The sequence below is a fragment of the Tachysurus fulvidraco genome, chromosome 12 (assembly GCF_022655615.1).
Source record: "Tachysurus fulvidraco isolate hzauxx_2018 chromosome 12, HZAU_PFXX_2.0, whole genome shotgun sequence".
NCBI classification, from domain to species: Eukaryota; Metazoa; Chordata; class Actinopteri; order Siluriformes; family Bagridae; genus Tachysurus; species Tachysurus fulvidraco.
This window is the reverse complement of record NC_062529.1, coordinates 9,377,089-9,400,326: the sequence shown is the minus strand read 5'-3', so window position 1 is coordinate 9,400,326 and position 23,238 is coordinate 9,377,089. Positions and strand designations below refer to the sequence as shown.

The window sequence follows — 23,238 nt, the reverse complement described above, 5'->3', positions numbered from 1 at the left end:
TTGCTAGTGAAAGATTCAAGTAAACAAATGGCGTTTAAACCTGTTGCAATACTGCTACCCAGCATTGCCTTATCCTTGTAAATAATTTTTTTTCTCACTATGAATATACATTGGATTTGATTGTTGGTCTTGTTTGAGTTAAACATAATCCCATGATCAGCTTTCAAACAATCACTGCTTTCAAAATGCATTGGGAGATTAATGCCAAACAAACTCTAAGCCTTTTCATTTCATTTGCATGGAACACAAGAATATCCGGCTATTACTTACCTTCGAACGGGTAGAACCGAAGCTCTATAATTTCAAATCAGTCAGACGTCTTCCTAATCTAGATCGATAAAGCCAGAAAGCTACTGTGGGGTTCATTGTTAGCCAGCGTAGACTTAACTGATGCTCTGTGCTTCTTTGAGTACATTTCTCATTATTCCGGAGTGGAATGAATGAGTAGGCAATGTCCTGTAGGCCAGGATTAGAAAATAAGGTTTATTCAGCATTCCCTAACAAGTAGGCCAGGAAAATAACAAGGCTATCCTGAAGGTCTGTGTGGAGCAGTTCTACAATATCTTTGCCAAACTGACCAGTTATACCATTTATTATTATCCAGCTGTTCTAACACAACTGGTAAATAATGTTAAATAAAAATGGTTTATTATAAGCAAAATAAGTAGTAAAATGTGTTAAAAAAAGGATAAGATTTCCTAAACATCCAAGTTCCAGTAATTCAGTGTAGTTTAAACTAAATGAACATGCAATTAAAAGGCAGCAAGTTTATCCAAGGTAAGTGACAATAAGGAGCGAAGTTTTCACCACGACTCTGATCAGGATAAAGTGTAGTGGATGTAGTAGATTTCTGGAACATGTCAGATTTCCTGAAGCGGTCGTCCTAACTGGTAAAAATAAATATATTAATATTCACCCCACATCACCCCACACCCCCGTTTTGTCTCTTACACTTGCTGTTGGTTATTTAATGATGCGCATTATTATAGTATGATATACCGGTAGCACTAGCAACTAGCACAGAACTGTTAATGCATGTGTATAACAGCTGGTACATTTATCCATTCTACTTTTAATTACTTTATAATTTAGCTAGAAATCTGGACTAGAGTTTCATTTCACATGCACCAAATACCTTGTAGTGACTCCGACACATTCATGTCGAATTTTGTTATAATTCATGTTAAAATTTCTAGGACAGTTAAGAAATGCTTCCAGTTCAACCCAGAATCCACTAATGGTTACTTCTATCATCTATTATTAATCCCGCTTTAACTCGCTGGTCGAATGAGCCTGTTGTAGGGATGATTTGCTTACAGCATGGTGTTTGACTGAGAGACTGAGCTCTAACACACCGTCCCCTGTTATTCTTCAGCCTGTAACAGGCTCGAGGATTAACGGCATAAACATGGACACCACAAGCTCTCTGAAGATGACCGCTATGGCCTCCCAGAGCATCTTCAGCTATGTGGAGGAGGAGAACCTACCTGCAGTGAAAGCTTACCTGGACAAACACCGAGATGTGGACAGCAGGAGTGATGTGAGTGAGAGACCATGGAAAAAGACCGGATGTTTATACACGATGACTTTAGAGGAGATAAATAAGGGAGATTGTTTTTGGTTGCTTTAGAAGATGCAACTAACTAGTTTTGTTAAAAATACTCCATTAATATGATTACAGTATAAAGAGTTTGTTTTGTTTACTGAAAACATTAATGACAACATTGCATGATTGGTTACTTTTTTTATTTTTTTTTTATTAAACAACTCCAAATGGATATTCAAATGCATTTCAGAATCAGACATTTTATACATTTTTGATTAAAAGAGTGATTTTGGAAATGATGAGATTCTGATTAAATGTTTTATTATGAAGTCTGACAAGTTTCACTTTTACTACTTACAACATTGGTAAAATTGTGCTAGCCAAGCATGATAGTGAATGTCAGGATTTGATCGAGTTACTGGGAAGTCACATGCTGTATCGACCAGGACTTAAGCCAATCATTCTAGGATTTTGTGATTTTTGCAAGAGCCATCATGTGACATCACAACACACATTCAGCTAAAGCTCTCTTCAATTCATGTGCATTGAACATGAGTACAGCTGTCATACAAAGTGTTACATGTGTGTCTTCACTAGTAGTAAAAGAAGAATCCTGTGCTTGTAGTTTCACCAGCTTAGCTAGTTCTCCAAAAATAAATGCAAAAATCCCGGCCAATTACTTTGAAAATTTTGAAAAACGATACAGCGGATTCAAGCATTTGTCTGCAAAGATAAAAAAAAAAACAAATCTTGTCAAACCCTGAAATGACAGAAAATAATAAATTTCTAATTGTGTGTGTGTGTGTGTGTGTGTGTGTGTGGTTCATCCCGAGGGGAAGTTATCTAAACGTCTTGCTCATACACACTTTGCTTAAAAGATTTGTGAGTCCACATGCTTAAAGCCTGTCCGTAGCTGAATGTGGCGGCTCTGTGATCTTTTTTTTGTTGTTGTTACCTCTAGAACGGACAGACTCCTCTCATGTTGGCAGCTGAACAGGGCAGCATTGAGATTGTGCAGGAGCTCATAAGAAGAGGAGCCAACGTTAACCTGGATGACGTGGTAAACACTGTTGTACACCTGTTCCACCTCATTACACAACAGTACCTGTTCGGGGTCGCCACAGCGGATTACGTGGTCCGAATATAAGATAAACACAGTTTTTTTTTTTTTTTATGCCGCATGCCCTTCCTGACGCAACCCTCCCATTTTTATCTGGGCTTGGGCCTGGCACTGAGAGTCAAACCTTCAGTGGCTGGGTTAGCGTCCTGCCCGGGAATTGAACTCGTGAGATGACAATGAGTGCGTGGGATCCTGCCGCTGGACCTGGGGCGTTTACCAAGTTATGTCTAATTTATATATTTCCAGCAAGCACAGTATGCATTTAGATAGGCGATTTTTCAGCCTATATATATAAATAAATATATATTCTTATCTAGAACAATGACATTACTAGACTAATTTACAGAAATGAGCACAATTTGAAGTCGTTTCCTGTGTCCTGGAATGATGTCATTGTGGATGGACCTGCACTAAAGTGCTAGATTCCCCCAGGTTCACTCATAATAGCAGGTGGCCTGCAGAGCTGGGTAATTGGCATGCAAAATTGTGGTTCAGCAAATGACTGGGTGATGACATTCAACATACACACACCCTGAGGATCTCGCACACCTCTGGTATCATACAGTACCTCACACTTCACTGAGCATTGTTATCCATAGCGTTTGGGCACTCATGACTACTTGGTATGACCAACTGGTACGTTCTGAATCTCTCAAAGTCTGCCAAAAAAAAGGAGTATCTTGCATTTAGTCAAGCTTCTGATCAGCTTTTTGTCTTGTATGTAGGATTGCTGGACTGCACTGATTTCTGCCTCCAAGGAGGGCCAAGTTGAGGTGGTGAAGGAGCTTTTGGCCAACAATGCAAATCTGGAGCACAGAGACATGGTAAACATCATATCCTACATAGAAAAGGAACACATTTTGTTCAACAACTTGTTTTAGGTCCAACAGGTCAGATGATACCTAAATATACAGGGTACGTTATTTTTAATCAAGGTTTGTTATTGAACATTTTCTTAGGACTTATGTTACAATTCTTGCATGAGATCAAAACATATACGAATGTGCTTTGTGCACCCGATTGGCTTCATGATATATTTCCTTTAAACTGCAACACATTTCTGCTCGTAACACAGTTCGTTTTTCTTATGATGCCTCTTAATATCTAAAATTAACTTCAGTAGTTGAGCTTTTTAACTTCCATCAAACAGTAATATAACATACTGTAGTGTGAAAACTAGACTTAAAACCTTCCTTTTTAATAAAGAATGAAAGAAACATTTAATAGGGACATGTTTGAATCTTATTTTGTTTATTTATATATCTGACTCTTCATTTTTCAGCTCATTACACACTATTATTTTGTTTTATTGATACTTAGAATTGAGCAGCAGCTTTAATTATTTAAATCATTGCACCAGTTCTAAAGCAAATACAAGCTGAAACCAGGGATAGTTGTTTATGAAATGTACTTCCGTAATAGTTTCCCTGACAGCTTTGCTGTGTAATTATTATTATTATTATTATTATTATTATTATTATTATTATTATTATTATAACAACACAGTGCCACACTATCCTCAGTGTCTCCGTCGAGAACTGTATTTATTAAGCAGTTTTTGTGGACTGTGTTAATTAGATATTTTTGTTTTATTATCTATGTGAAATCCTGTGTATCATCTATTGCACTTTTCTTCAGTCTTTGAATTAACAGCTTGTTTCCTGTCACAGTGCTTGTCTGTAAAAGTGTGTCATGGTGCCAGTGTGTCGGTAGCACAGTGCTAATAATAACAGGCTGAGCGTCTAAAACAAGCCTGCAATCTGAGTAACGCTCTGACTCAGACCATGCGTGTTTAGGAAAACAGGCCCGTGACATTACTAAGGACATTTAAAATACGCGTGTGCGTGTGTGCGTGTGCGTGTGCGTGTGGTTACAGGGTGGCTGGACCGCTCTTATGTGGGGAGCGTATAAGGGTCGTGTTGAAGTGGCTCGTCTTCTGCTGGAGAAAGGAGCGAGCCCCAACATCACTGGACAGGTACACAGTTACAACACAACAAATCAGGCAATCTCCATTTTTTTCATTTGATAATCCTCATGCTAACACATCCACTCAAATAATAAATCAAGAAATAAAAATGTCTTTCCTGTGCAGCACATATTAATGTCTACCCAATCCTCAAGAGGTTTGTATGTGTGTTAGTGAGTCATTTCCACCCGTGCTCTTCTCTACAGTACGGCGTGTACCCCATCATTTGGGCAGCAGGTCGAGGCCATGCCGAAATCGTTCGTCTATTACTGCAACACGGTGCTAAAGTCAACTGCTCCGACAAGGTGACTACCATCATCTCCCCTATCTGAAGATGTTGCTGACTTCACAGAGAAGGGATTCAGCCTTATTTACGTAAACATAGTGTCAGGATACAGGAAGAAAATTTCCATTCCCACAAGGCTTTAGTATGATTGTAACCTTTTACATTGCATTACGCTTGTTTATTTAATAGACACTCTTATACAAAGTGACTTACAAATAAGGAAATACATGCAACGCGATATATCAAGCAGAGGACAAGTAGTGATGCGTTACAGAGGAAGCTTTTTAATTGAATGCTGGAGGAGAAACGTGCACATAGTAGTGATGTAAAAACTTGATTGGGGACAATTTAGGGGTTATTTGAGAGTTCTTTTTTGTGGTATGGAGAGATTGGGGTAGGGTTAGCTGATTCAACTGAGATTGGAGGTTTATTGCATTGTCTCATTGAAGGACAGTTTTTGAAGGTTTTTGGAAAGTAACCATGATGCTGTACGTCCTCAGCTGAAGTATAAGCATATCAAGTATAATATCTTTAAGATATTCTCAGCTGAGAACGTACAGTTTGTGTTTTCCTAAAGAGTTCAAAATCTGCCCCTGTTCCTTAGTTGCTTGTAATTTCTGGGGTCGACCTGGCAAAACATTCTGTCGTTTGTCTCCGGTGTTGGCTTAATATCATATAATAATTAGCTCGGTGTAAACAGAAAGGCATTATCAATGCTAAAATGTAAGCTTTGTCATTAAGGTTTGTGTTAAGGCTTAATGTTAGTCTTTTGTAGAGCTCTCTGCTGGTTGTGAGCAGTTTTTTTTACAGAAATGACAACTCCTTGCCCTCTGGTTAAACTCCTACACTTTGGGAGTTGCTTTTAAGGTAAAAGTGGCACAGCGGAGCAGCTCAGTTGCAACAAAGGGGTGGATTATTTCTGAAACATATACAATCCATAAATGAAGAAACAACATATATTGTTTTAATAATTAAAACATATAGTACAAAAATAGTATATAGTAAAAGAATTATTTAAAATTTATTATTATTATTATTATTACAATACAATAATAGGGGGACAGGGTGGCTTAGTGGTTAGTACGTTTGCCTCATACCTCCAGGGTCGGGGTTCGATTCCCGCCTCCACCATGTGTGTGTGGAGTTTGCATGTTCTCCCAGTGCCTCAGGGGTTTCCTCCGGGTACTCCGGTTTCCTCCCCGGTCCAGGGACATGCATGGTAGGTTGATTGGCATTTCTGGAAAATTGTCCGTAGTGTGTGAGTGAATGAGAGTGTGTGTGTGCCCTTCGATGGGTTGGTACTCCGTCCAGGGTGTATCCTGCCTTGATGCCCGATGACGCCTGAGAAAGGCACAGGCTCCCCGTGACCCGAGAAGTTCGGATAAGCGGTAGAAAATGAATAAAAATAATGTATAATTGTATCATTCATTCATTCATTCAATGTTATTTTAAAAAAAATTCAAAATATATTTTTTTCTTAAAATAAAGTATATTTAAAATGATATTTAGTAACTAACTGGTTGTTTAATACATTTTTATTAAATAAATGCATTTTTATCTTTGGATCAGTATGGCACCACGGCATTGATCTGGGCAGCGAGGAAAGGTCATTACGACTGTGTGATGCACCTGCTGGAGAACGGCGCAAACGTGGACCAGGAAGGAGCGGTGCGTGTGCGCTGATCATTTCAGCTCGATGTCAGTTATTCAGGGATATTTCATAGGATGATATTTAAGGAATTTTATTTTATTTAACACAAATGCAACAAAACGACCCTGAAAATGAATCGACACCAATCATGTTGAATTCAACAGCAATGAGATATTAAGTACTATATCACTCGATAAATATACACATCATTTAATTTGTACATCGCTGCCGTTTGTGTCTCCTGTGCTCAAAATGCGACTCATAAATACACAGGTTTTTGTCTCCAGTTAATCTTCAGAGAGCTGATACGGATGTGTTTCTCTGTCAGAACTCCATGACGGCTCTGATCGTGGCAGTGCGTGGTGGATACACAGAGGTGGTGAAAGAGCTGCTGAAGAGAAACCCCAATGTTAACATGACCGATAAAGACGGAAACACGGCGCTGATGATCGCTGCCATGGAGGGTCACACTGAGATAGTGCAGGACCTGTTGGATGCAGACACCTACGTCAATATTCCTGACAGGGTGAAGACCTGCTCACTTGTCACTTTTTATTTATTTATTTACTGTATTTATTTTCCTTTTTCTTCAAATGTATTTTTTCACCAACAGAATGAATCTCCCGATGCTTTGTTTTTACATTGATCAGTACTGTATGTATGTTTTTTTTTTTTGGTCTCAGAGTGGAGACACGGTTCTAATCGCAGCAGTGAGAGGAGGCCATGTGGAGATTGTCCGAGCTTTGCTGAATAAATATGCTGACATTGATGTTAAGGGCCAGGTATTTAAATTTCCTTCCTATTTGTTTTAATATGCTCAGAAATGAAACCATGGACCATATCAGACTGTACAATATAACAGATTAGTGTCATAATATCCAAATTCAGTCACCAAACCACCTTGAAAGATTCGAATCACCTGTAATCATAAAATCATACAGATTCAGGTTAAGAGCTTACAATCAGAACTGGCAAAAATGGGATTGCCCATGGTGACAGGTTTTAGTATTTCTGGAAATACTGATCTCTGGGATTTTCACACAAAGCAGTATAAATAGAGTTTATTCAGAGTTTATACATCCAGTGTATGTGTGTTGTTCAGGCAGAAATCGGGAGAATGATCAGACTGATTTGATATGACAGGGAAGTTAACTCAAATACATAGTCTTTATGACTGTGGTGAGCAGAAAAGCATCTCAGAACACCTCAAACCTTTAGGCTGATCGGCTACAAGTGCATTAGACCACATCGAGTTCCAGTTTTATTAGTGAAGAACTGAGAGCGTGGATACGGCAGTGAAACTGGATAGTTGAAGACTGGAAAAAGATTTTCAACTTTATAGTCATTGTGAGTCTGTGAGGATTGTAGCCTTCTTGCATGACAGGAGAGGACCCTGATATGCTGTTCTTTCACATATTATTTCCCATTCAAGCAGGGGTGTGAGTGTTCTTATTAAAATGGCCCAGAGTGTGTATAAGCAGTCATTCTATCCCATTGTCCCAGGTATTCTTTCGTTATATCATGCACTTTCTCTGCACAGGACAGCAAGTCAGCCCTCTACTGGTCAGTAGAAAAAGGCAACGCCACCATGGTGCGAGATATCCTGCAGTGTAACCCTGACACAGAGGCCTACACCAAGGTATAACCAAAGCTCTTGATTTGCAGTGAGGCAGAAGTGCTGCAGTACACAGAGATGACCTTTCCTACACGTTTGTGTGTGATCCTTTGTTTTAGGAAGGTGAGACTCCACTTATTAAAGCTACCAAAATGAGAAACATTGAGATTGTTGAGCTTCTTCTGGACAAGGGAGCAAAGGTGTCTGCTGTGGACAAGGTAACAGTGTTCGATCATTCAGAGTGTGCAGTGGTATAAATTAATTGAAATTGTATTTGGTGAAGTAAAGGCCTTGAGAGGATTGAGTGTTTAAATTTGCAGTAATCTGGTGTAACTTGTTTTCTTAGCTATTATGAAAGCATTTGGACTTCAGACATCACACTCATTGGATTATACTTAAAAAAAAGAATTTTTCTTTCTTTCTTTCTTTCTTTCTTTCTTTCTTTCTTTCTTTCTTTCTTGTCCACATGTGTAAATGTCAACTTAAATAGGGTTTTAAAGGAATTACATTTCATATCAGGATTAAATGCTGTGCTTTCAGAAAGGAGACACATCGCTGCATATCGCTATCAGGGGTCGGAGCAGAAAGCTGGCTGAGCTGCTCTTGAGAAACCCTAAAGATGGCCGCCTTCTCTACAAGCCCAACAAGCAGGGCGAGACACCCTACAACATCGACTGCACGCACCAGAAGAGCATCCTCACCCAGATCTTTGGTGCCAGTGAGTGCTCTTCTAACTCGTGAGCTTTTTCTTTAGTATTTTGGTTAAAACTAGTTAAAAATTATGATTTTTTTTTTTCCCTCTCTGACCTGTTGTAGAGCACTTGTCCCCTACGGAGTGTGACGGCGACATGCTGGGTTATGACCTGTACAGCAGCGCCCTGGCTGACATCCTTAGTGAGCCCACCATGCAGCCGCCCATCTGCGTGGGTCTGTATGCTCAGTGGGGCAGCGGCAAATCCTTCCTGCTAAAGAAGCTGGAGGGTAAAAGCACCACTGCAAATGAATCTCATTAAACACCAGTAGAATGAACAGATATGGTATATTTGCGCCTGTTCTTTAACTATAATGACTAAATGACCCTCATTGTATTTTCAGATGAAATGAAGACATTTGCAGGCCAGCAGGTGGAGCCATTGTTTCAGTTCTCATGGCTGGTGGTGGTTCTGACTCTACTGCTGTGTGGCTCAGTAGCTGTGATCCTCGGCTTCACTGTCGATCCCAGGCTGGCCATCGCTGTGGCCCTCAGCCTGCTTGCCTTGCTCTACATATTCTTTGGTAGGAATCTTAGGCTTAGACTAAGATGACCAGTATATTAATTTCATTTTTTTAGAGCCTTTAATGCTTCCAATTTTGTATTTGTTGTTTTTCCCTCTAAGGGACAGACTGTTTTAAAGTGAACTGCTAGTGCCAAAATGTATACAATACAACCAGCAGCTAGAAACGTAAGCCAGTAGTTAAAGCTATTAATGATGTTCATGTGCAGCCTTTAAACTGGAAACTCATATTCATAGTTATTTCCCATGAATCAAGCACATGAATGCAGTACCAAGTTCCATGTGCATCTCCAGTAAAGAGGTCATTCAGAGGATTAGACTACTCCCATTGTACTAACGTCTAGCCTCGTGCTCGCAGCCTGTCTCCATGCTAACTTTGTTAAGCTTTTTAACACATGAGAGGAAGTAGCAACTACAGCCAGACACATTCTATTAATCAGCTTTGCAGTAAATCAAATGACTCAAACCCATGTGCTGTGGAGTTTATAATCCGATGTGTAAAGAGGGGGGGAGTCTTTGTTGTCCAGCAGAGAGCAGTGTTGCACAGTGACAGAAATGGTCTGGTTAGTTTACTGTGGTCCAGACACGAGCGTGTGCACCAGAGTGCATGGAAGAACAACTGTATCTTCTTGAGTGAAAGTGACAAAGGAGAGCCAAAATAACAACCTCATTAGACTTAAACCTGCATGAAAGCATGTCCTCACTAGCAGGTCTTAGTATTCATTTCTTTTACATGGAATGACACATTTGAACTGAAGATTCCTGATGTGTAATTCTCAAACAGTTTACAGCCTGAGATTGTTTTTAATGGTGTAAAATAAGTTTGCCTTTCTCCATCATCCAGCACAGGTTTATTTAACGAACACAAACCTTTTTAGAGATTAGTTCATTATTAATCATTCATTGGCGTAGTTATAATATTCTGCCTATTTATCTGTGCCCAAGAGCCTGAGATTATTTATAGCCCTATTCTTCTAACTTATTGAGGTATGGATTAAAATACATTCAATTCCAAGGAAAAAAGGATAATAACTATAAGAACTTAATATTTCATTCCAAATGATAAAAATCTGGACCCCACTGTGAGAACGACTGGTGTAATGCATGCTGGGTATTGTAGTGATTGAACACGGAAGGAAGATGAAGGAGTTTTGGTTTGTGCCAAATCTCTTAGGTGGAGAGAATTAATACCATGCTATAGAATAATACAGTTTTAGTGCATAATTCTCCTTTAAGCTTTCTCCTTGTTATCTGTCTGTTTTGCTAACTGTTTCTGTCATAGTGCTTGTGTATTTTGGCGGACGCCGAGAGGGCGAGAGTTGGAGCTGGGCGTGGCTTATTAGCACCAGGCTGGCACGTCACATCGGCTACCTTGAGCTGCTGCTTAAACTGATGTTTGTCAACCCACCAGAGCTTCCTGAGCAGACAACCAAGGCCTTGCCCGTCAGGTACCAACACAGAGCCGTGATTTGACAAATGTAGTAAAAGCTTTTTCAGTAATCAAGCTGTGATTTACGTTTTACTCATTTTGGCTTTTTTTCCAAAGCGACTCAGAATTGATACAAAAAAAAAGACTGATCAGCTGTTGGGTGAACTTGAACTAATGACCTCTGTTCAGTAGCCCAAAGCGTTTAGCATTAAGATACTAACCCCAGTTTAGATACTAATTAATAAAGTGTTAGTGAATCTCTTCACCTATTTAATTATATTTAATTATGCAGTGTGTATTGAAGGTTTAGATTCTGGCAACTGAGGTCGTAAATATCATGCTACTGGTGTGTGTGTGTGTGTGTGTGTGTGTGTGTGTGTGTGTGTGTGTGTAGATTTCTGTTTACAGACTATAACCGCCTGTCGAGTGTGGGTGGGGAGACCTCCATGGCTGAGATGATTGCCACGCTGTCAGATGCTTGCGAAAGAGAATTTGGTTTTTTGGCCACTAGACTCTTCAGAGTCTTTAAAAACGATGAGACACAAGGTTTGAAGCTGCTTGCTTTAATTCCACTTCTTTGTTGTATTGGTGCTAGAACTTGATAATGATGCATAACATGGATGTTGGTGCTAATCGTATCTTCTAGGTTTTTCCTTCTTTTCCTTGCTTAAGTATTACACCATTTATCTTTGGCTCCATTCTGTCCATCTTTAGGAAAGAAGTGGAAGAAGACATGCTGCGTGCCCTCTTTTGTTCTGTTTGCACTGACTCTGGCATGCCTGGTGACCGGTATGGCCCTCTTGGCTATATTTAAAGTGGATTCAGCTAATGTGACTGTAAAAGCGGTGCTCGTGGCTGTGGCCAGCGTGGTGGGACTCGCTCTGCTGCTCAACTGCAGGACCTGGTGGCAGGTCGCTGACTCTGTGCTGCGCTCACAGAGGAGAAGGCTTCACAACGCCGCCAACAGCATGCACAAGCTGAAGAGCGAGGGATTCATGAAGGTATTGATGGTCAATAAACCTACAAGTGACCTGTATCAGATAACTGAAACATTTCTATAATAAAGTCCCATATCCAAAAAAATATATCCCTATATATTAGAATGGCAAGGCCACTTCATTTGTATAAAGAGATTTGGGGTTTAGATCAAACGATGAATAAGAGATGAGGGCTCGAAATATTTGCATTTAATTCCTGGTATCTGCGCCTAGATTCTTCTTTTCCTCTTTCAGAAAGGAAAGGGACTGTACAGTATGTTTCCTTATATCATAAAGCTGTTCAGTTCTTGAAGCTGATTGGTCAGATGTATAGACAGTGAAACAATGTAAATTGTTGAACAGTTCATTGTTATTATTTCGTATTCTGGGAAATATGATCTTTTATACCATTTTTTTTTGCCTTCTTGAGCATGAATGAAAGTTTGCCTTTTGTAATAGTTGTATACGAGGCCCTCAGTTGTCCTCAATGCACTCAATGAAAGGGGTCATGCAGTATGTGCAGTAAATGCAGGAAAAGCAAAGAATTTGCAGGACCTGAAGGATTTAGCAGAACTGTGGGGAAATTTAAACGCTCAGTTGTTCATAAGTCCCTATGTTGTCCTATCAAAATCATATAAACTGTCATTTGAAACGGCTTATTCAAAGCAGTACTAAAAAAAAATCTGCAATTTGTAAGGTCCTTCTTATTTTTTTTTAAATACTAACATTTTACAGATTGCAACCTCTACTGTTATATATATATATAATTACATTATATACCTACAGTGTGTGTTTTAGGCAGTTTTATTGGCAGTATATATTTATACACATTCCTTTAACTATTTCCATCATTTCTTCTCTTAATCTTTGGATCTCTCTGTTGTTTATATTTGTTTTACTAATCTACATTGAGCTTATATGGTACATCATGGTAGGGTGTTTTCTTATAAGTTTGACTTGTCTTCAACTAGGTGCTCAAATGCGAAGTGGAGCTTATGGCTAAAATGGCGAAGACCATCGATGGCTTTACTCAGAATCAGACTCGCCTAGTCGTCATCATCGATGGCCTGGATTCCTGTGAACAAGATAAAGTGCTGCAGATGCTGGATACGGTGTGTGTGTGTGCGTGTGTGTGCCTGTGCGCACGTGTTTCGTTGTACATTTGGCCAGATTTCAATATTCTGCAAGAAACAGTATTTTAGAAATTTCTTGTACTTTGTCATATCGTTCCCTCATTTTCATCATAACATAAATGCACCAATGACACCTCACTCTGACTGACTGAGCGGTAAACACTTTCATCAATTTCTCATTAACAAAGCAGAACTACACACTGTAGCTATCAGAGTTCACCCCAGAAAGTTCAGATTCCTCTTTTCCGCCTGGAGTAATAGAATTTCCTTCAGCCAAACGTTATTATTTGGGGATATAATCCCCTTGTGTTGGCAGCCTGTTCAGTGCTAATGAAATCTCCCTCTTTCCAGAGCACCTGAAACCTCAAAGACCCCTTTGTGGCTCATTTAGTCACATCACTTTTAAATTCTAAGCTTTTTTTGCCTCCTGTTTTAATAGAAATGACAAAATTGAATTTTTATCGCAAGCTAAAAGTTTTTTTAAGCTTGCCAGAGACAAAGTTCCCTAACGGAAAGGATTTGCATATTGCTATGAATGGAAATGGCCTGTGGAGGATTATGGCATGTTGGGAAAGAGACAATAAGGTTTTTGTGGCCCACTGCAGTATAAACAAATATTTGAGCTTTAGACGCTAGCCCGAGGCAGCAGACAGTGGTAATTAACTTTTTAAATAGTGTACAAATCAGTGTCCTGTGACACTTGGCCATGCTTGAGTCTCTCATGAGTCTGGAAAGTCCCTGTCATTTCCATGCCTGGAGCTTCTACACTAGACTCTGGCATTTCTATTTGGTGTCCTGTTTTGATAAAGGCTCTGTTTATATTGTAATGTGCACTTTATGTGCAGGAATAAACTTTATAAAAACAAAAATAAGGCATAAGGTAAAGAAAAATCGAACGTCTACAAACGTTACAATTTGTGTGATAAAGCCCCACTGATATTCTGCATCATGACGCAGTTTATAATATAGCCATATATCTTATATAAAATCTCATATCTAGAGTTGGTGCACATCAGTGGAAAATCAGGTCGGTTCATTGTGTGCTGTTCCAGATTTAAATGACACAAGCAACCAACCCAACCTCGGTCCTTGAAAGGGAAAAAAACCCTCGAATCTTCAGGATAGGGACCTAATGCATGGATCTTCCCTTGCAGGTGAGGATTCTCTTCTCCAAGGGCCCCTTCATCTCCATATTTGCCAGTGACCCTCACATCATCATTAAAGCCATTAACCAGAACCTGAACAGCGTGTTGCGTGATTCCAACATCAACGGCCACGACTACATGCGCAACATAGTGCACCTGCCCGTCTTCCTAAACAGCCGTGGTCTCACCACGGCCAAGAAGCTCTCCATGGCTGCGCCAAACAATGGAGACCTGCTTGCTGCTGAGGGTAAGCAGAGTACCATGGCAGATTTCTAAAGAAAAAACCAACAATATGATCAACAAGGAAAACTAGCATATGTTTTTGATTTTCTAATGATAATCATAAAAATGTGAATAGTCTAATAATAATTGGATGCTTGTGTGTTTTTGTGCCTCTGGGATCCTGCAGCATGGCATGAGGATGCAGACAGAAAGTTTCAGTCGCAGAATAGTCTTGGCGAGCAGCCCAAGCAGGGCAGTAAATCCACTCTAAACAGGAGGGTAAGTTCCAGCTGATCAAAAAAATGCTGTTGATCCCTATTAGCAACCCAGTGGATCATGGATTTTGAGCCATCGTAGCTCTGTCGGTGCTCCTCATTCAAATATCTTCCTCCTTCAAAGGAACAAGATGTGAACATCATGCTAGTACTCGAATATAAGTCACACAGTGCGCACTCTGTTGGCGTGCTTGTGTTTGTTGTTCTCTTGTGTTCTCCATGAGGCTGGCAGTGTGGAGAGGGATGCTGTTGGAGCCCCTGGATGTCGCCGAGGAGCGTCTGTAATTGATTTAATGTCTGTTTACCCTCCCCGTCGAGATGGCATTGCCTAATGACAGGGTGCAGCAGCAGTGGGGCTCAGTGACAAAGCTCTGGCACGGCCGGTGTCTAGTGGGAGGCTAAATGGCTCTGCTGCCTGCCCTGCGAGCGCCCCATTTGTTTGCCTCACTGATTTATCAGTCCGCTTTTCATTCGGCTTTCGGGGACACGATCTTTTTGTGCTGCCTCCGCCATTGGCGCGCCTGGCAGTCGTCCCTGTTTTCGAGAGTGGAAGTTCATGTTTCACCCGTTTGCAAGAAGATAGGAAGAAGCATTGGCTGTACCTCGTTACTGCTGATTTGGCTAATGGGATCTCATAGGTCAACAAGAGCTGTGGTCAATAAAAGGGGGTTTGGTTTTGATGATGTGGTTTATTTTAGGGCTGTGATAAATGTGAGTTGACATCAGCAATGTTTTTTTTTTTTGTTTTGTTTTTCATTTTTCCCTAAAGCTCGTTTTAGAGTTTACAGTTCTTTGGGACTTTTTTTTGGAACCCATTATGTGCAACCACATGTCTATGTAGCCCAGTAAGTCTTGGGTATATTAACCTCTGCCCTCCTGCTGGCTTTAAAAGTGCTACCTGTTTGTTCACTTATATTAGTAATTTAGCTTGTGATCCATCCTCTGCTCCCACATCGTACTCATGCTGAATTATACAGCTCCTGATCAGCAGTGACCTCAGGACACAAGTGCAGCACGCTCTCAACTCCCACACCTGAAGAGTTTATATAAGACACTGGAAGAACAAATCTAAACAACTGTAAATAATGTACCTGATGAGCATCATTATATATATATACTCTGTTAATTCAGAAAGTATTCAGACTACCTTCACCTTTATAAATTTTATGTTGCAGCCTGATACGATCATTGAAAGTATGATAGTACTTTTTTAAGAGTTTTTTTCTCCTCATAAATCTATACTCAGTAACCTATAATGACAAAGTGAAAACAGAATTGTAGAAATGTCTGTAAATGTATAAAAAAGAAAAAAGCTGTAATATCACATGTACATAAGTATTCAGACCCTTTACTTAGTACTTAGTTGAAGCAGCTTTGGCAGCAATTACAGCCTCTAGTCTTTTGGGAATAAAGCAACAAGCTTTGTACACCTGGTTTGGGGGATTTTTTTTGCCATTCTTCTTTCAAATCCTCTCGAGCTCCTTCAGGTTGGATGGGGACCGTCGGTAGACAGCCATTTTCAGGTCTCTATAGAGATGTTCAGTAGGGTTCAATTCCGGGCTGTGGCTGGGCCACTGTAGGACATTCAGAGAGCTGAACTAATGTAATCTATAGCGCTTTTGTATGCAATCATTGTGTTCGAATATCAAATCTTTATGCCCACTGTTATTAGTTAATAGTTATTACTTAAACTGCTAAAGTGTGTCTGTTTTGTCCTGTAGGATACATACCGGAGGCGTCAGATGCAGCGTACAGTCACACGTCAGATGTCTTTTGACCTGACCAAGCTGCTAGTTACCGAAGACTGGTTTAGTGACATCAGCCCTCAGACCATGAGGAGACTCCTGAACATCGTATCAGTCACAGGTTACTACTGTAGCTACATAATATTCTAAATACTTGGATTTTCACTCATTTAAAATGCACGACATACTGTAGTATTTCTTCATTCTAGCTGATTCATATTAAACATGCTTATCAGAAAGTCCGTATATGGAGAATTGCATTTTGTATAGTTTTTTGTCAAAGATATGACATGACTTCTGTAAAACAAACAGCTATTTTGGACAGAAAAAAGAATGAATATGCCTTAATATTTCATGAATCCATTTTATTATTACTTCTCTAACATCTAACGTAGTTATTTACTGTAACTCACTGTATAATAGTTTAGGAATTCAACGAATTTCCATGGTACATTTAATAGGAATCTTAGGTTATTTTTACTACTTTAACTTTTCATTATTAAAGTGATTTCACACATGCTATAATAATATATATGCTATGACAGGGCGCCTTCTCCGAGCCAATCAGATCATCTTCAACTGGGACCGGCTGGCATCATGGATCAACCTAACGGAGGAGTGGCCATACCGGACGTCCTGGCTCATCCTCTTCCTGGAGGAGCACGAGGTCGTCTCAGACCAGGTCACGCTCAAGACTATCTACGAGAGGTCAGATTGCGTGCCAGCACTTCCTTACCCTACTTGTGTTGACGTTGGAACAGCGTCTTCTAGCATCCTGTATACTCGAAATAGCTGTTAACAGCCCAATCAACACATGCACTTACAAGTTACGTTTCAGTTTGACACAAAAGTTCACAGCAGTCACGAGGTTTAACAGCTCGAATGACTCCAGTAAACAGACGCTCTGCTCTTCCTCTGACCTGAAGGTGGCAGTAGAGAATTTTTCTTCTAGAGAATTTTCTATCCTGTGTGTCACTTCTGACCTGGTCAGGAAGACACTTTTCAATGGAGTAATGTGTTTTGCCCTCACTTGTCCAGCCAGCGAATCTGTTTTATGTGTCAAATGTCACAGAAAATCAAAAAAAAAAAAAAAAATGACGTGCTTGTAAAATACTTTATTGAACATTGACATGCACTTGACTTGGTAAGTTTTTGCCTAATTCTTTGTTACGCAGTGGATAGAATTGTGGAGGTGTGTGTGTGTGTGTGTGTGTGTGTGTGTGTGTGTGTGTGTGTGTGTGTGAAGCAGTTGCTGCTGTTGCTCAGGGCTTGGCCTTTAAAGGTTGCTTTCTGTCACACTGCACTAGCATGCTGTGACTCCCCAGGCTGTGGAAGTGTCGGAGCGCCTCAGTGTCAGCATCTGCTCCCTCTTACACAGCCCGACTCTCTCTCTCTCTCTCTCTCTCTCTCTCTCTCTCTCTCTCTCTCACTCTCACACACACACACACACACACACATTCTCTCTGTTCTTGAACTATGTTATTCCTGTAGTGCATGAATGCACCTGCTTCTCTCCTCTTGTCTATCACACACTCCTGTCTTATCTCCCCACCTGTTAAAGAGAGTTACTAATAGACTTCAGTGAACTAATTTGAGCCATAACATTCGAAAACTTCTCTGAGTTGTGATGTCACTACCGTGGACAAATTATATACGGCCGACTGTTCTGTCAGGTCCAGATGGAGGACGAATGATCTGGACTGCAGTCTGTAGCAAAGTTCTTTAACACACAGATGGTTTTGCCTGTAGATGAAGTTTTTTTTTTCTGGAATACTTCAGTGTGAGTGTAACAGTAATGCAATTCAGGCTTTTGAATGAGTTTGAATAACAGTTTGCCAGTAAGTTGCCATGGAAGGATGTATTAGGTAGAATGACAGGGAAGGGTCGAGAAGTCTAAATCATGCTAATGTCAGTTGTTGATGAACATTCATTCATCTCTGCTGCGACTGAACTATTAATCGCTAGTTAGGTAGATGTCACTTTAGTCATTTTTATCAAATAAGATAACTTGCTTATTTTCTATTTGTTTTGAAGAATTAAGGATAGAATTTACCCACTTTCAGCAGTCTTATAACATATGATTTTAGTGTAAGTCATAATCTTTGCGAGAACACTAGCAAGACACAAGGTAAGAATTTCTCCAAGGGCTTTATGTACTCTTATGCTGATCTGATGCCATTATTACGTCTCCTGTAAGCTTCTACATGTGGAATGAATTTGTTCACATGAAACGTTCAACCAGTCAAAGCAGAGGTCATTTACTTGGACATAAAGGCACAGTAAGAAAGACACTAATTTAAGGTCATTGTCGAATGAGATCACAAATGTGTTTAGCACATAAATGCAGACAAAGGTCATAACTGGCTTCAGGGTAAAAAAAAAATCAAGAAGTGTGCACTATGGGTTTTAAAGCACGGTGATCAGCAGTTACAGATCTTTCTTTCTTTTTTTCTACAGCTAAAAAAAGAGCTGACATGCGTTGCTTTCTTATCTGTGCTAGATCTGTCTCCTGATGATAAACTGTCAACTTTTTCTTAACGCTGTCTTTTCACCTACATTTCCCTTGATGGTCACATGTTCATGCGGGTGCTTTATCTCTCTTTCTCTCTCTCTCTCTTTTTTTTTTTTTTTCCGAGACATGAGTGGCGTCACTTCCCTGGCTGCTGTTTGCAGGTTGGCCATTTAAATAGATTCTGGACATTTTTTTTTTTTTAAATCCCCCATCGCTTCTCCTTTCTTCCTCAGTTTAACTGTCATTCTGCGGTCAGCTTCATGTGAAAGAAACTGACCCACAAACAGTCTGCTTCCTTCTTGACTTGTGTGTAGGCACATTGTGAAACACTACTGCCCATGAGGCTGAGCGGTCAGCTTTCCGTATACGCCCCAGACCTGTATGTCGCCCCAGACTATTCAGCCTACCAGAGAGCATGTTACTGAAGGATCGGTGAAAGAGTGAGTCAGCGATTCATAGGTCAGCTGTCACTCTGAATCGCACTCACAATGTGGTTTCTCTCTGTTTCGTTTGTGTGTGTGTGTGAGTGAGTGAGCGCATGTGGGTGAGAGAGAGGGGGCTGATGGACGCATCATGTGCTTGGGAAGAGGACATACTGTGTGTGAGAGCATGTGGGCGTATTGCCTAGTTTAGATTTGTTTTTATGTTTTTTCCTTTTCTCTTTTTCTCTCACACACATTGATTTCTAGAAAAGAGAAGTGCTAAAATACCCTTTTACTGACCTTGTTCTCTCAGAATGGATTAGAACTCATGAAGCCTTTAGGCGTTTTCCAGCGCTTTAAACAGTGTTACGGCTTGATCTTTCTTCTCAGTTTGATTTTAAACTTCTTAAAAAAAAAGGTCTCATGATGCTGAGCGTATAAAATATGCATAAGTAGCACTGCACAACCACACACACCTTACCATGCCTTGAAAAAAGTTCACACAGAAGAGGTTCATCTACTCGGATACGATGCTGTCGGCTGTAGTACAGACACACAGCCTATATGGCTCTCATGGGTAAGTGTGTACAATAGAGTGGTGCTCTGAGCATGGAAACAACTTTCTCTCCCACAGTGGCCCAGTGTCTTAATCTGCTGCAGAATGTGAATAATCTGTTAATAACATCAGCCTGTTTTATGATTAACACAGAGGCAGTGCATACTAAAGTAATCTGGCTTAGAAACTGTGTTTGTGTGTGTGTGTGTGTGTGTGTGTGTGTGTGTGTGTGTGTGTGTGTGTGTGTGTGGAGGGGGCAGCTCTAAGCACAAAGATCGCTGTGTCCTCAGGAGACACAGGCCGAGTCTGCACCTACACACAAAAACACCCTGACCAGCGTGATTCATCCGTTCTACTGGGAAAACTACAAATTGCATGTAGGAGGCCAAGTCAATGCTCCAGCGGCTCCAGCACACTTAAGCAAATTGAAAGCAAAACAAACCCGAAACGTTGCACACATTTTGGATATTTATAGCTGTCAAAAGTTGCAAATCAACACTCTGGCTGTATTGCTCTAATATATTCCATTTTTCTCAAATGATCCTTAGCTTACGTTCTGTGCGCTCTCTCTCTCCCTCTCTCCCTCCCTCTGCCTGTTTCTCTCTGCTGTGCACCCGCTCACCTGCTTCTTTTCTCCTTCACCTCAGGAGGAGAAACGGAAAGAATGTAATTACGTTCGGACCATAAAAAGTAAGTTCGCCAGCAGGCGGAAGCCCATATCGAGTGTGCCATTGGAGAGGAAGTGAGAATTCTTCTGACGGCTGGTGGCCGTGATCTGGTGTGGAGTTTTTGAGCGGAGTCAGGTCTAGCGGGAGGTTATTTCTGGTTCTGTGCTCTGATTTTAGCTTGTCGAAAGGTGTGGCCCACCGAGTCGGCTCTGCTCCGACATCTGGTGTCCTGCGTGTGCCAGCACGGCCTGACAGAACCCGAGCGGGTTGAGCACCATGCCCAGACCAACCTCTCCCCTCCTCATACACACACACACACACATACACCTGACTTGGGCCGCAAACATATGTCGTTCACCCCCCCTACAGACACACACCTCCCATACTGCCAGAGCCCCTTGTTAATTAACCGTTAGGAGAGCTGGTGACACACGCTCCCACACAACCTTTCACACCCAGGAGAGAGTGTGAATGCTCAGGAAAGAGCACATGCCCCCTCACCTTTTGTCTTCACCTCACTAACCGTCTCTTGGCATGGCTCCTTCACACTGTCCTCGTGTGTGTGTGTGTGTGTGTGTGTGTGTTTGACTGGATGCTTGAACTCTCCTCCCGTCTTCTTTTCCGTCACACTTCCTGTGTCAATCATTTATTCAGAGGACGATTGTGCCAGTGCTGCACCCTAAATGCCAGCTGTAAAGGCGATTTCTCCAAAACTTTTTAACTAATGATACTTGAAATGAATCTGTGCAAGGCAATCAGAGCTAATTAGAAATACTCCTTTAGCAAGTACAGAAACATTAAGATGACATACTGTTCATTCAGGATTACTTTAATTGGACCAATTATTGTAATTTTGGTTGCAATTACCGTCAGAGATAAAAGCAATTTTTTTTTTCTAAGGCACATTTTGTTCAATTCCCTTTCTGTGTGCTGCCTAATAAGGCTTTACATTTCACTCCTCAACAAAAGAGAACAGCTTTGCTTTTTTCATCACTTTTGAACTTTTGTGCCCTAGAACGAGAGATTCTTTCTTCGTCGGCCGTCTTTCTGCCGTTTCCGTATTTCCCTCACGTAGTCAGCTCGTCTCGAACGAGTCTGAGGGATTTGCTCGGTATGCCTCTCCCTTTGGATCGAGCCTCTTGTATGGCTGCTGAATATTTCTTGAGCCATTTGGTGGTGGGAGTGAACCTGTAAATGAATAGTACTGTAAATGATTAGGCTGTTGAAAAACCCCATCCATTTTTCCCAATCGAAGGGAGCGCTATCTCTGAAAAGAAGCTAGCTTATTGAGGACACACAGAGTCTTTGCTTGGCAGAGTGACCTCCAGATGGTTGAGATGGGCTGGGGAGTGGGAGAAAGTGAAAGTTAGAAACAAAGTGAGAGAGCTGTGTGGTGAACAGAGGGAGTGGAGAGTGAATCTAACACTGGTTTTGGAGCCATGCTGTCACAGAGGAATTGGTTTTTGTGCTTTGTAGTTCCCAGGCTCTCGTTTTTTTTGTTTTTTTTTTGACATCATGATATGATGATGAGAGTGGGAAATGAGTGAATGTTACACTGGTAGTTGGCCAAAACTCTGAAGTATTTTTAGGCATTAAAAGATTAAAAATGAGTGTTCCAGGGTACTGGAAAGAAAATTTTGTTGTTAACATAGAAACCAATGAATGCTTATCACATCTTCTGTGGCATTCTGATCTGAACCATGCGTATTTGATTAATTTACTGGGATAATTGTAAGGTTCTTAAGGTTTATGTTCTGCGAAAAGTCTTGGGGCTTTGAGAAAATGATGCTTAAATCAGCTTATCTTAATGCAAGCTCAGAATGGCAAGGCTTGGGTAGTGTAATGGTTTTACCAGTCACTTGCTATACAGCTGATGAAACAAAATCCTCTTTATATACCTCAGCTTTCAGAGTTCCTTTGTTTTTGACTGAAAATCCTACAGTACATCTCTGCCTGTAATCCACATAAACCAAAAAAGACAGGCATCGTTTCTTCTCGTAAAATTATAACTACTAGTCTATAACTGTCCTTTTTTTGTTGCATCGTTTATATCTCTGCTCACAAGCATATAGCACAAATAGGCCATGATCTGAAGTTAGTACTGTGTTAAAGAGGGGTTCGAATGATGTCAGGACAGAGTAGAGAGTTAATGATGAGACTTAATGGATGGTGGGCTGAGCCTTGTTTTTGTATCTCATGCAACTGAGTGGGTTTGACAAGTGAAGGTGGGAGCTGGTGGGGAGCTTTGACAGCAAGCATCAGTTTTTTAAATTAGCCTCAGACAGCTACAGGAAGCTGTTGGAGAGAAAGGAAGGTTGAAAGGAAGACATGCCGCCATGTTCTGGATTAGTTGCACAAGTACCGAGGACTGAATTGAGGACAAAAGTCCAGTCTTGAGATGATGAGGGACAGAGCACATGAGTGGCATCTATGGAGAGAAAAGGTAGGGTTTGTTCGATGTCATATAACAGAATACTGAAGGACCGAATCGGGTTAGCAGCATGAGCAGAAAACAATAGACATAAACATTCTGTACCTGTAGTCAAAGGTAGAAACTAGCAGGCCACTAGTTTACAGGCTTTTGAGAATAGATAGACAGGAGGCTGTTTTTGACCATGTGATTGACCATGTTAAAGGTTGCTATGTACTCAAGAAGGATTAGGACCAATGATGGTTTGGCTGATCCAGCGGCTAGT

At 40.7% G+C, this 23,238-nt stretch overlaps 1 protein-coding gene across 5 annotated transcripts in view; it reads left to right on the top strand.

Annotated features, from left to right (window-relative positions):
- kidins220a (kinase D-interacting substrate 220a) overlaps nucleotides 1–23,238 on the top strand; it is a 48,846-nt gene that overhangs the window by 6,313 nt on the left and 19,295 nt on the right. For all 5 annotated transcript variants that reach the window (XR_007144519.1, XM_027172225.2, XM_027172224.2 and 2 more), the window contains exons 2-22: nucleotides 1,376–1,540; nucleotides 2,508–2,606; nucleotides 3,392–3,490; nucleotides 4,543–4,641; nucleotides 4,839–4,937; nucleotides 6,488–6,586; nucleotides 6,898–7,095; nucleotides 7,253–7,351; nucleotides 8,110–8,208; nucleotides 8,304–8,402; nucleotides 8,725–8,902; nucleotides 9,001–9,165; nucleotides 9,280–9,459; nucleotides 10,741–10,906; nucleotides 11,282–11,433; nucleotides 11,602–11,888; nucleotides 12,836–12,976; nucleotides 14,152–14,389; nucleotides 14,552–14,643; nucleotides 16,361–16,505; nucleotides 16,930–17,092. Coding sequence is in view for 4 of the 5 variants with exons in the window: in XM_027172225.2 (XP_027028026.2) it covers nucleotides 1,409–1,540; nucleotides 2,508–2,606; nucleotides 3,392–3,490; nucleotides 4,543–4,641; nucleotides 4,839–4,937; nucleotides 6,488–6,586; nucleotides 6,898–7,095; nucleotides 7,253–7,351; nucleotides 8,110–8,208; nucleotides 8,304–8,402; nucleotides 8,725–8,902; nucleotides 9,001–9,165; nucleotides 9,280–9,459; nucleotides 10,741–10,906; nucleotides 11,282–11,433; nucleotides 11,602–11,888; nucleotides 12,836–12,976; nucleotides 14,152–14,389; nucleotides 14,552–14,643; nucleotides 16,361–16,505; nucleotides 16,930–17,092 (3,029 nt within the window). In the remaining variant the exon portion in view is untranslated. The remainder of the gene's footprint in view (nucleotides 1–1,375; nucleotides 1,541–2,507; nucleotides 2,607–3,391; nucleotides 3,491–4,542; nucleotides 4,642–4,838; nucleotides 4,938–6,487; nucleotides 6,587–6,897; nucleotides 7,096–7,252; nucleotides 7,352–8,109; nucleotides 8,209–8,303; nucleotides 8,403–8,724; nucleotides 8,903–9,000; nucleotides 9,166–9,279; nucleotides 9,460–10,740; nucleotides 10,907–11,281; nucleotides 11,434–11,601; nucleotides 11,889–12,835; nucleotides 12,977–14,151; nucleotides 14,390–14,551; nucleotides 14,644–16,360; nucleotides 16,506–16,929; nucleotides 17,093–23,238) is intronic.